Source organism: Talpa europaea (assembly GCF_964194135.1).
Source record: "Talpa europaea genome assembly, chromosome: 15".
Lineage (NCBI taxonomy): Eukaryota > Metazoa > Chordata > Mammalia > Eulipotyphla > Talpidae > Talpa > Talpa europaea.
Window position 1 is genome coordinate 17,296,019 of NC_140083.1, and position 13,748 is coordinate 17,309,766.

The 13,748-nt window shown below is 35.7% G+C and overlaps 1 protein-coding gene across 2 annotated transcripts in view; it reads left to right on the top strand.

The window, feature by feature from the left end:
- Nucleotides 1-3,530: 3,530 nt before the first annotated feature.
- The window catches only part of NR2C1 (nuclear receptor subfamily 2 group C member 1), a gene marked incomplete at both ends in the record, with an annotated part of 30,475 nt that continues 20,257 nt past the window's right edge, over nucleotides 3,531-13,748 (top strand). The window contains 6 exons of one of the 2 annotated variants that reach the window (XM_084255789.1): nucleotides 3,531-3,598; nucleotides 6,712-6,942; nucleotides 9,765-9,846; nucleotides 11,601-11,780; nucleotides 13,069-13,216; nucleotides 13,313-13,403. In XM_084255789.1, coding sequence (XP_084111915.1) covers nucleotides 3,545-3,598; nucleotides 6,712-6,942; nucleotides 9,765-9,846; nucleotides 11,601-11,780; nucleotides 13,069-13,216; nucleotides 13,313-13,403 — 786 coding nt within the window. The remainder of the gene's footprint in view (nucleotides 3,599-6,711; nucleotides 6,943-9,764; nucleotides 9,847-11,600; nucleotides 11,781-13,068; nucleotides 13,217-13,312; nucleotides 13,404-13,748) is intronic. The other variant, XM_084255788.1, reaches the window with a different exon arrangement.

Below are 13,748 nucleotides of genomic sequence, written 5' to 3' on the forward strand. Positions count from 1 at the left end.
AAATCCCTTTTCTCATCATAGGGCAGAGATCTCTTCTGTCTTGTTCACTAAACTAATAGTGCCTGATTAGTTTCAGTAAGTGTGTGCTGAGTTAAGATGTGAATGCTAGGTGCTATGAAACAAGTTTGTTGGGAAAATAAAAAAGCAAAAGCATTTGTTGAAAAATCACACAGTTCTTTTTATTGGAGATGGTCATTTATGCAAATGAGTGCAGGATGCTTCAGAAGATACATGGACAGAAGATAGAGTATGTTACCACTGAGGGACTGCTTGCTTTTCTCAGATACACATTCAGAAAGCCTACCGGAGAGAATAAATGGCCATGAAACTCCACCTAGAAAAATAACTGTTACTACTTGAGAATGTCTATTTTTCATCCTTGCCTGTTCTGGATAGTTAAAATCAAGTGTAAATTTTGGTTTCTTGATCTTTGAACTTAGTTTCTCATGAGCATTTTCATCATCAAACATTTTCATTATACATGATGCTAACAAGAATGTGCTTCTGCAGAAATCTTTGTCTTTACTAAAATGTCATCGTCTCTGTAAGGCTATCTCTGACCACTTATTAAAAATCGCGACTTGCTCCCCAACTCCCAGGCATTTTCTGTCAGTAGTCCTTGCTCTGTTTTTCTCTGTTCTGCTCTTTCATCATTTGTCAATATTGTGTATTTGTTTGTTTCATTCCATCAAATACAAACTTCACAAAAGCAGAAGAGGTTTATTTGTTTTAATATTGCCTACTTCATCCTTAACACACAGAAAACTTCTTGACCCATAATCAGCACTCAGCAAGAATTTGTTGAATAGGATAATATGAGGCCCTCAGCTGGGCAGCTCAGAATCCATTATCAAGATCTTCAAATTGGAATTAGAGATTACTTTTCCTTCCCTGGTGCTTCCCACTGTCAAAAATAAGAAGTCACATAGGGGATGTCTGAGAACAGAGACAGGAAGGCTGCTCAACCAACAACTCCAGTGTTTCCCAAGGTGTGCTCTACTAGTGGGCTTTAATCCCCCTCCCGACCACTTTGTTGTTACTTTTTGCTAAAACTAGCAGAAATTGAGCTTTTATCACAAAGTAATTAATGCACACTCAATGAATATCCAAATGTTTCCTGCTAAAATCCTGTGTCCCTTCTCATCAATTTTTATCATTTGCCCCGTGCTAATTTTTTTAATCAAAGTGAATAATACTATGCTATGAATTTCTTGATTTTAGTAGAACTTAATATATTTGGATAGCATTTATAATTTAGGTAGCCTGCCTTTTTTTTTAAATGGTGGAAGTCTTTTGAAATAAGCTCAATTATATGATGTATTTTAACTACTTACATAGAAATATTTATTATATTCTTGGATAGCTAATGAGGGAAATAAGAATGATGAAAATAAAATTATAGATTGGACTTTATATTGCCTATGCCCCTGCCATCTTAGATTAGGCTTTTTTTTTTTTAAAGATTTATTTATTTATGCAAGTACTGGGTACAGTCAGAAGCGCGGGAGAGTGAGAGAATTCACCAGAGCAGGGAACAGAACAGGCAGACCGACGACACTGCTGAGGGGAGCAGCGGGCACAGCAGGAGAGGTCTGTGCGCCAAATGGGACCCTCGCTGGTGGCCAGGGATCGAACCAGGCATCAAACCGGCGCTGCAGATGCTGCGGGCAGCTTCACAGCCCAGTGCTCAACTGCTGCACCACCAGGGGAGGCCCTTAGATTAGGATTTCTAAGTAAATTATTGGAGACATGGCCTGGGTTTTCCTTAGTCCATATAGTAAAATGTGAGAATAGAGGTATTTGAAGAAGGAATTGATAAGAAAAATGGAACCAGAACTAGAAGATTTGGAAAATTCATAATCCATATTGCAAAAGAAAGAAAACTGTGTTCTGACAATCCAGTGACTGGACAACCATTTGCTAAAGAGATTACTGGCATGTTGTTTATGGATCCAATCAACCATCTCAACGGAGGTTAGAAATAGAGGTGGGTTATCCAGGAAAGATCTGTACAGAACTCTTAACCTGATGGCTTAGGAGGGACACCCCCCCCCAACACCCCCCCCCAACAGCCTGCGCGCGCGCCCCCTCCCCCCCACGCCCGTGATCTACATGGCTGACAACTAGATTTTTGAGAATTTTATACTAGCAAAAATGCTGCTGGCTTGTACTGAAAAGAAGAGAGATGGGGAGAAATGAAGGAAGACTTTTGGACTTCTGGGATTCTGTGGAATCACCCAGTACAACTGTTAAGGTTCAAACATGTTATCCTTCAAGAAAAGAAAAACGAACTGAAGATGTGTCAGAGGTTTAAAGGGTTATCCCTGCTACCACAGGCCCAGGAAGCAATACTCTCTGTTCTGTTGGTTTCAGTGAGGTTAAATCCATTGCTTTTCCAGGAGAGAGAGAGAGTTAAATAATCAAGCTAAATATTGAATATTGTTTTTAGCACAACTCACGGAAACATTTTAAAAGTAATTGAAAGAAAAGTAAATCCAACTTTACAGTTAGGATTAATTATAATTAATATTACAATATTATAATTAATCACAGAATATTAGCGAATTTATGACAGACATTAATGCAATATGATAGAACAACATAATTTGTATGCTCTTGACAACTTGATATAGAGATAAAGCAAAAGTCAAAGTCATGCCATTAATCTTACAGCTCTAAAATTTACTTGGTAACAGTTTTACATTAAATTCAGATTGACTTTAATATGTCAGAAATTGCCCCTAATGCAGACTAATCACAAAATTTTAGAGAAATCTGTCCTGAAGGAACACAATTGTCAATTTTATGGTGTCTTGGTGGGAGTGTGTTTAATAGCTGTAGTGATGTATTTATTTACAGATAAGAGTTGCCCTTATTTTTTTTTTAATAGAAGCATGTTTTATTTATTTAGTTAGTTTGTTTGTTTTGTTTTTATACATGCACTGGGTACAGTCAGAAGCACAGGAGGGTGAGAGAATTCACCAGAGCCAGAGCGAGGGGCAGAGCAGGCAGAAGGACCGAAGTACACTGCTGAGGGGAGCAGCGGGCGGCAGGAGAGGTCTGCGCGCCATGTGGGACCCTCCTCCGGTGGCCGGGGAGCAGCCGGGAATCGAACCGGCACTGCAGAGGCCGCGGGCAGCTTCCCAACCCAGCGCTCAACTGCTGCGCCACCGGGGAGGCCCTAGTTGCTCTTATTTAAATTAACAAATGGATACTCTTGACTTATACTGGACTTCTGTTTAGGCTTCTGTAACTCTGAAAAGTGAAAATGTTTGATGGTCAATAGTTTTTTCCTAGTAGACATTTTCAAAATATATAGCAATAGAATAGTTTTATGATCCCTTGTATATGCTTCATCAGTCTTCAGTAATTGTCATCCCAAGGCCAATCTTGTTTTGCTTATTCCCTCACCCCAGCTGTATTATTTTAAAGCAAATACTAGCATATAACTTCATGTGTAAATCTTCAATGAATCTCATTTTATGGGTATAATTGTGTAAAAAACATCTCTTTATTTTTGGCAGGACATTTTGGCAGTTAGATCATGGCTACTATAGAAGAAATTGCACACCAAATTATTGAACAACAGATGGGAGAGGTATGTTTAGTGTTAATTCAGTGATTCACCAACTAGGTTTTGGAGGTACAGAATAAAAGATACCCCGAACTTTGTGGATAATTGCATGGGTGCTATGGGAACACAGAAGAAAAACAGCTAATGACAAGTTGTAGAGGGTTATAGAAACCTAGTTAAAGAATGTTTTTTGGAGAGTGCAAAATCTGAGTCTTGGTCAGTGGAACAGTGGAAGGAGAGCATGTCAATAAACAGTAGAGTTTCACTTTTAAAATAGTTATGTGCTATTCCTTAGTAAAAGGTACCGGCGTCCAGAGGTTTTGAAAGTATCATTTAGGGCCTCTGAAAGACTCACAGCAAGGTCAAAGCCATTTTCATCATAATACTTGAAACATTATTTGCCTTATAATTATCATTCATATGTACATAGTAGAATTTTGCAAAGATTACATGACATGATATTGTATGATGAAATGTGTTAACATAAGATGAATGCAACTCAGTGAACCAGTGTTTTCCAAATGACCAATGCTTGATGTTACAAATCACCATGAGTAATGGGTCCCCTCAAATTACAGGATAGAGCTATAGATTTTAATAGAGTTTCTGACTTCACATTGCAACTAATCTTTAAAAAAACTACTAGTTTTTGAGTTTTGGTGTAGTATAAAAGAACAGTTTCCACAGTTCAAAGGGGCTATTAAGATAAGCTTCCCACTTTCATCCGATAAATGTAAGGCTGTATTTTCTTTGTATATTTTAACCAAAACAACATAGATTGCAATAGATTGAATGCAGAGGCAGACAGGGTACAGCTAATTATTATACTAACCAAACATTAGAGCCATTTGCAAAAAATGTAAAACAATGGCACTATTCCCACTAGATTTTTGTCTGGAAAATATATTAATTTTTCATATAAAATATGTTACTTATGTTAACATTTAATGAGTTATTTTAAGATTTAAAAATTTCTGTTTGTATCTTTAGTGTGGTAAATATCAGTAGGTATAACCAAAAGCCGTTTGGAACTCTCAGTAATTTTTTTAGAGTGTAAAGGGATCCTGATACCTCAGAACTGTTCCCATAATCTATTTTCTCTTTTTTATTGAAGGTCATTTGGATTGTATTACATTTCCAGTTGTAATTATTATGCTGTAGTAAACATTCTTTTAATCACTTAAGCAAAATACTTCAGTCCATGGCAGTTGCACCCCACATGTTCCTAATGCTCTTTTCTGTAAGATGTAAGGCCCATATTTTATTCATTTCACTTTGAATATTACTGATAGAATTAATCCACAGTAAAACTGACAGCTCAATCTTTACTTGGTAAATTTGCTACAGATCAATTGATTTGATGTCACAGCTTACGTTTATTATTGGAAATTGCAGAAAATCATTAGAAAGGATGAAGGTGAGACTTGGTAGAAATAACTTGTATAAAAATAAAATTGTCAATAAAAATAAAATTGTATAAAAATAAAAATTGTATAAAAATTAAATTGTCAATAGTTAAAAATTCACTCTACTAGGACATAGTAAAAATAATGGTCCACAAAGAACTGAAATTGACAGCAGCTATAATTGATACAGTTTGCTGTAGCCAAAAACTAATGAACTTTGTTGTAAATTTTGCATAGAAAAGAATTTTGGTGAAAATAACTTAAGGAAAATGGAAACAAGCCCTTAAACCAAGGAATTAAGTTGGTTTAATGAGTTTATGCTGTAAAATATTTGCTCTGTAACAATAAAACCTCTCAAAGCTGGGCTGTTTCTCTTTATTTATGAACTTCCTCTTCCCCAGACCATTTCATCTCAGCAGAAAGCATTTTTGTCTTCCTGGCTGCTTAGGCCAAAATTCTGTAGTAATCCTTGACTTTTTTCATCTCCAGCATAGCCACTACCCTATCAGGTATCCGAGATATCTGTAATCTTTGCCTATAAATAATGCCCAGATAGTCCTAGTCTCCCATAATTTTACTCATGAACATTCACAGTCTTGTCTTTACAGTAAATTCTAGACTGATGGTTTTTGAAGAAGCTCCTACCACTCCTCTGTTGTGTAAATCTTTCAGTTGATCTCCATTTCACATAGTAGAAAGTCCAGGCTTTTGTATGGCCTATCAAGCCCTATATAATCTGGCTTCAATTGTCACTTAGATCCCATCTTTACTATAGGCCCTTTCTGCCACTCTGTTCCCCTCATATCTGCAAGGTGTGCCTCGTGTCTGCAAGGTGTTGAGCACATCCTTCCTGCCCTATGGCCTTCTTTATATTCTATTTCCTCTACCTTGGGATGCACTTCCCTTACCCACTGCCAAACCTTGACCTGTTACTTCACTCAGGTATGTGCAAAAATGTTCTCAACCCAGAGAACATCATCACTCTTGATTCATTCCATCAGTGACTCTCAGCTTACCCTGCTTTGTTTTTCTTCTTGGTACTTAATACCATGAAGCTGTATCATTTGCTTTTTTGTTTTTCAATCTGTCATCACTAAACTAAAAGTTTTAGGGCCTCCCCGGTGGAGCAAGAGGTTAAGCACAGCACTATGAGGCTATTCACAGCCTCTGCAGTGCTAGTTCGATCCCCGGACCGGCCAGGGAGCAACCCACATGGCGCAGACCTCCCCTGTCTCACCCACTGCTCCCCTCAGCAGTGTGTTTCAGTCAGTCTGCCTGTTCTGTTCCCCAGTGAATCCTTTCACCCCCCGCACCCCTGGCATGGACACCCAGTTCTTGTATGCATAGAAAAATGAATCTTAAAAATAAAATAAAAGCTTTATAAGAATAAAAATTTTGTCTTGTTTTTTGCTCTATCCTGGGGCCCAGGATAAATTGTTCTTAGCAGATAGAATGCACCCAGTATGTTTCTCTATACAGAAGGTCGAAGGGAAGGGGAAGGAAGGAAACAAAATAGTGAGGTCCAGATATTCTTACTATTGTGCTTTTATGTATTTGCATATTTGTTTATTTCTGTAGGATAGCATATTGTGTAAGTAGAATTGCTAATTTAAAAGGTATATGTGTGTATATTGAATATATATGTAATGAGTAAGGTGTACTTTTTCTGAAGATATGAGAAATTTGTGTGTTGGGGGAAAATTGATTACTGATTTGACACAATTGTGCTAGATTGTTACAGAACAACAGACTGGCCAAAAAATCCAGATAGTGACAGCACTTGATCACAATACACCAGGCAAGCAGTTCATTTTGACAAATCATGATGGCTCTACTCCAAGCAAAGTCATTCTGGCGAGACAAGATTCTACTCCAGGGAAAGTTTACCTCACAACTCCAGATGCAGCAGGTGTGAACCAATTATTTTTTGCAACTCCTGATCTGTCTGCACAACACCTTCAGGTATGTAACTGTGGAAGTGTCTTTTCATCTTACACTTGAAAAAATAAAAAAGCATGTCATAACACTTAAGACCTGCTGTTTATGACTTTACATATATGCATTTTTTTAGTAGGGGAAAAAGTCTTGCATAAAGTTAGGTGCTGTGCAGAGTATCTGGTGACTGCCCTCTTCTATGGGCACTGTACTTTTCTTCACACATAAGTATCTTGGGGGTTTCCTGGGAACAGGCTGCTTGTGCCTCAAACAAGAAATTGCCAAATCTTTTTTTTTTTAAAGATTTATTTATTTATGCAAGCACTGGGTACAGTCAGAAGTGCGGGAGGGTGAGAGAATTCACCAGAGCCAGAGGGGAGAGCAGAGCAGGCAGATTGACAAAGTACACTGCTGAGGGGAGCAGCGGGCGGCAGGAGCAGTGGGTGGCAGGTCTGCGAGCCATGTGGTACCCTCACCCAGTGGTCAGGGATCGAACCCATGCTGCAGAGGCTGCAGGCAGCTTCGCAACCCAGCGCTCAACCGCTGCGCCACCAGGGAGGCCCAAGAAATTGCCAAATCTTAGCAATTCTTGCTATAGCTTCTTCTTTGGTGTATCATCTTCACTGGTGTGACATGCAGTCTACCCCATGGTAGACTCTTTACTCTGGAACTCGGCAGTGTAAATTTATATCATTTTAATTTTTGCTAATTATACATCGTTTTTTGAAGTGCTGGTGAAGGCTTTACACACTAAATGCCTATGGTTATGTAGACATCTTTACTGCTGGTTACTATGTTCGAATACAAATACAATGAGTCCTTAAGTTTGCCTTCAGAGACTTTTTTAAGGAGTGTCCACTTGAAATTGAATTCCATATTTTATGATGAACAATGAATCAAAGAAAGTTCTTTCAGAATTGAAAAACTAATAGAATACAAAATTACCTATTTGATAGATCCCGTTATTCTTCCATTTGTATTTTTTGTATTATGTTTAGAAACTGTTAAGCTAGAAAATTGATAGGATTTATCAATGTTATTTTACACCAAATAGAAGTCACTAAAAATTTTATAATATTATGCATACCTAATTACCAGTTAGAATTGATTTTTTAATAATAGTTTTGCATTTACAGAAATATTGAGCAGTTAGTACAGAAAGTTCCATACAGCTTCCCAACACAGTTTTTGCTATTAACATTTTACATTAATATAATACATTTGTTATCATTAATTTTGATACATTTTAACCTAATTTGATACTTTTAACCTGATCTTTTATTCTTCCATGATACCATATTATGTTTAATTGTCATATCTCCTTAAACACTTAATTTCCTTAGCTTTTCTTAGCTTTGACAGATAGAGGTTGCCTCACTGTGGGACTTTGGCTGACATTTTCCTCATGGTTAGACTGGGGTTGTGGGTTTGAGAACTGCAGAGGTTAAGTGACTCTTTCAGCACATTGTGTCAGAGGTACTTGCCATCATGTTTTATGACTGGTGATGTTGACCTGGATCACTTGGCTAAAGTAATGTGTGTCACATTTCTGTACTGTAAAGTTACTTTTTTTTCAATTTCTCAATTTTTGAGGTAAAGATTATTTTGATACTTTTTCTATCTTATGGATCATTTTTAATGAAAGGGAATTCCCCTGGTCCAAGATTTGATTTCCATACTAGTGATCTGTGATAGTGTGGGCAAGTCCTTTAACCTCTCAATATCTCTCCTACTCTCAGGAATAATAGTAGATAAAAGATTGACACCACTTTCCATAGAAACGCTATTAAGGAAAAGAGTGATATTTGTTATAGATGCTTTCAGAGGACATCTAATATTAGAAGTTGTTTTTACATTTGTATTAAAGACTGATTTTTGTGGTAAGAAGGAGTGCCACTATCATGTAGTAAGAGGCAGTTGTTCTAAGAAATGTTTACAGTTTTTTAAGTCAGAATTACTTCTGGAAGCATTTACACGTCTAAGAAAAAGAATCAAAGTAGAGGATTACTATGTGGGTTGTTTTAAAACTGAGGGCAAGAGGGTAGGCATGTACATGTTTATTAAATGCCGTATCACATTTTTGGGATTAAATTAATTTGTTTTAAAATTTTGAAAAAATGATGTTATGGTTGAAGGATAACCTTAAAAGAAGAAACCAGTATTTACCAGTATTATATTACTTTAGTGATGACTTCATTATGGAGGGTTAGTAATTTGACCAAGGCCATTCCACCAAGTTTCTCTGACTTGCTGCCATTTATCAAACTCCAGAGTTCATGCTCTTAACCACTACATCTAACCCAAATCTTGAACAACTCCGTAATGAAAAGTTTATACCTTTGTATATCAATCATATATCCATGATTATAATTAAATTTACCAATATGGCTTTTTCTTTATAATTCCTTCACCATTTGAAAAATTCATATCTTTTTATTTTATGATAGCTTATTTTAGTCATGTTATTCTGTCTGGAAAGGTTCTGAGCTCTTCAAAGAAAATGCCATGATAAGACTGATAACTGCTACCACAATTTGACATGTTTCATATGAATAATTGTTTAATGAATGATATGCCTTTTTAAAACTCCATATTTGTGTGTTTATATTAATTAAATTTTTATGGAAAAATTTTAGATACTATTCTTGGTTGTAACATTGAAATTTTAACCTACATAGGTAGAAAATTGAGACTAGTTTAATATATGCATAGTAATTGATTTCAGTGTTTTAGAGTAAGTTATTAAAAAAAAGCAAGACTGAATGTTCTTTTAGCTTTTTATGGAATACGAGCATTATTGAGTAACAATAAATTGTTTCTGTTTGTTTGTTTTGGGGGATTTTCTTTAGCTCTTAACAGATAATTCTTCCCCGGACCAAGGACCAAATAAGGTTTTTGATCTTTGCGTAGTATGTGGAGACAAAGCATCAGGTAACATTAAAAAAAAAAAAACCCTACCTGTGTGTTGTGTTGTGTTGTTCAAATAACTACCATACTACCATGTTTCTTCAACTAGAAGTAAAAATAAAAGCAATGGAGCTTGTCATTTTTGTGTTTCTTATTTATAGTCTATGGAATTTAAGTGATTTTTCCTTTAAAGCTTTTTATTTAAAAATAAACATTTTTCTCATTGGTACCGTTTAATTTGATATTGCAATGACATAAAATGTATACTTCAAAAAATTACGAAAGTAAACTGAACATGTGGAACACTTGAATGAGAAACCAGCTTTGTCAAAGAAATTGTTTAAAAATTAGTTGTGATCCTTAATATATAACAGTAACTTGTTAACCTATTGAGACCTGTTGTCATTCCAGGAATACAGAGTAATACAAGTTACTGAAGTAGAAAAAGCCCTGTTTAATTTAATACTCTGCATAGATGAGCAGGCTTGTCTCCAAGCTTATTACAAGTAGTACTCAGGGTTGAATCATTTTAGTTGGGACCATTATTTCCTGTCAGAAATACACAGCCATATTCATTCATATATATTCACAAGTGCCAATGAAATTCAGTTTATCTTTTCCCTAGTGTAGGGGTGAAAAGGAAATTTCTCACTACCACTCAGGGTTATTCTCAGACTGATCAAGCAGTCAAATTAACTTCTGACAGACCTCCCTGGTGGCACAAGGCCTACACCCCAATTCTTGTATGCATAAATAAAATAAGTCTTTAAAAAAAAAAACAAATTAACTTCAGTCAGATAAGTGGGAGAAAAGAACAAATGCAATTACATATTAATGGAGAATCTACATAGATACAGATTCTAAAGTTAGTGAGGCAAAATGAGGTTGTTTACATCCAGAGCTAAGAGATAGAATACGAGCCTGGGACTTAAGGGTATAGCAGGGGGACTGCTGTGACAAAGAGACACATGGCTGTATGACAAAGATAATATGCTCTCTATTTAGGTGCTCTCTATTTAGATGTCTTCCTGCTATATTGATAGGTTTCTCTGACAAAAGTTTATTTCTGGTAAAAATCCTAAGTCTGGATAATATCCCCAATTTTCATCTTATAGGTAGCTAGGGGAGTGGGAAATTGTTTCTCGTGAAGCTGCAGGGCCTCAAATGACCTTAGCTCAAAATAATTCACATTCCAAAGTGACATGTTTTAGGGAGCCCTGTTCTGAACATCTTGGAGGGGCCTATCTTCCCAATAGCTTCAGTACAGAAACCTTCACTAGAGCTTTTCCCAGAATATGTTCATTGTTAATAGATGTGTACCAAAGAAATGGTTTGTGAAATGATTAATCAAAGATGAACCCACAATGCAGAGATACTATTTAAGTTAATACTGAGAAGTAATTCAACATTAATATTCTTTTTTCTGAGGCATAGTTTTCAGAATGAGACAGATTTATACAATATGTAACAATTACAATTTGTAGGTGATCTCAGAAGTATAAGTGGTTTTTATAGTAAATAATTGGACTATGGGTGGTTTTGTTTCTTCTCTTAATTTCCCATAGCACTGCTAAGGTTACTTTGTAAAATTTAAGAAACTCATTGTTTAGTTTGTCAAAGAATATGGTTATTACAGTCTCTCTCTAATAACTCCCCCCAATTTTTATTATGTGATATACTCACAAATCTGTTTCATCTCACATATTGTTTAATGGGCTTGTTTCACTTTTGTTCTAAAATATGTGACTTTTATGTTTTCTTAAAAATTTTGTCTCTAGGGCGTCATTATGGAGCAGTAACTTGTGAAGGCTGCAAAGGATTTTTTAAAAGAAGCATCCGAAAAAACTTAGTTTATTCATGCCGCGGATCAAAGGACTGTATTATCAATAAACACCATCGAAACCGCTGTCAATACTGCAGGTTACAGAGATGTATTGCGTTTGGAATGAAACAAGACTGTATGTATTAACCTTAAAGGAGAAAGTACTTTTAAGGATTCAGGCAAACTCTAGAAGCATATTAAAGTTAACACATTAACACATCTTAAGTATATATACTTTTTAATTTACAGCTTTCTAACTAAAAATATAGAAATAAGTATGCATATACTATGTTTTATTCATATAGTATTTATTATTGCCTGTGTGCCACACATGTATTTGTAGTTTGAATATGGTAAAAGAAAAAAAAAAAAACAGCTAACCATATACCAGTTTATCTTCTGATTAAACTGCAAAAGCAACTAGTAAGATAATGAGAATAGCTAATATTGATTGAGCACTCACTGTGCCTAACTATGTGTATGAATTTATTTACCCTAAAGCAAAATTCTGTTCATTAGTTTACTACTGTTCGGTCATTTATATTTGAATAAATTGAGTAACTTGCCCAACACAGGTCACACAATAATTGGCAGAATTTGGATTTGAAACTTGGGGTTTTTTTTTTCTTCTCAGAAAATGTACCTTTAATAATTACTGTATAATAATATCCTAAGTATCAGAAAATAAAATTCCTATAAAATAGGGGCCTCCCTGCTGGCGCAAGGGGTTAAGCATCAGCACTATGAAGCAGTCCACAGCTAACGCAGCACAAGTTCCATCCCCAGCCAGGGAGGTGACTCACATGGCACAGCAGACCTCTTCTGTCTCGCCTGCTATTCCCCTCAGCAATATATTCCAGTCAATTTGCCTGTTTTGCTCCCCACTCTGTCTCTGGTGACTCTTCTCACCCCCCACACCTCTGGTCTCTACCCCAGCTCTTGTATGTATAAATAAATCAGTCTATTTTAAAAAGTGAAATATGTTAACTACATTTTATAAATTAAGACTAAGCAGTTGAATTACTTCTCAAAAAATTGACTTGTCCTTGGCTTAAAAAGAGATATAACTTTGGTCTTTTTGTGACTCTTTATTAGTATCATTTTCAATTGGTTAAATACTTCATTTTTTTAAAAAAAAAATTTATTTAGATAAAGGGACTCCTAACTTCAGTTTTTCATTTTCATCAGTAAACTTTTAAAAAATAAAATTTCTGCCACATCTGGAGCAGGGAGAGAAAAGAGAAGGAAATGCAGTGGCCAGTTTTACTATTCTAAAGCAACTTTATTGCACTTGCAAATAAGAATTTCTAAAAATTGACGGTTGTCTTTGGAGTTCGGTAACCCTGTCTTCCATAAGCAACATAATATTTATCATTACCTATAAGTTCTGCATTGTGTTGTAATTAGTTTAACACATTTTGTAGCTGTTCAGTGTGAAAGAAAACCCATTGAAGTATCAAGAGAAAAATCTTCCAACTGTGCCGCTTCAACAGAAAAAATCTATATCAGAAAAGATCTTCGAAGTCCATTAGCTGCAACTCCCACTTTTGTAACAGATAGTGAAACTGCAAGGTATAGTAAAAACAGCCAACAAAATACATCATGTAGCTGATTATTTGTTTCCCTTCCCAGAGAAACTATGGGTAAAATTTGTACTTTTTGTAACAGGTCTGCAGGATTGCTAGACTCAGGAATGTTTGTGAATATTCATCAGTCTGGAATGAAAACTGAGTCAACTGTACTGATGACACCAGATAAGGTATGTTTAGTGCAATTAATTGAAAGTTAAAAAAAAAAATTATTTTCCTGTATATTTTCCATCAATTTGGTCAATGGATTTGGTCTTAAATATTCCTCATTACAAGGTTTCTTTTAAAAAAAAAATTGTCAGCTCTTTGGTAGATACGTTTTTCTAGTAGGACAATTCAGTGTGAAAGTGGCAAATGTTTATAAAAGTCTTCCAGGTTTCTCTCATCTTGAATTAAAAATTCTCAGAGAATTTATAACAAATATAGTTTTCCATTATGTTCCCCTGCAAATTTTATAATGTGTCACATTTCAAGTGAAGAGAAATTCCTAGCACGCTTCACTCAGACGTTGACTT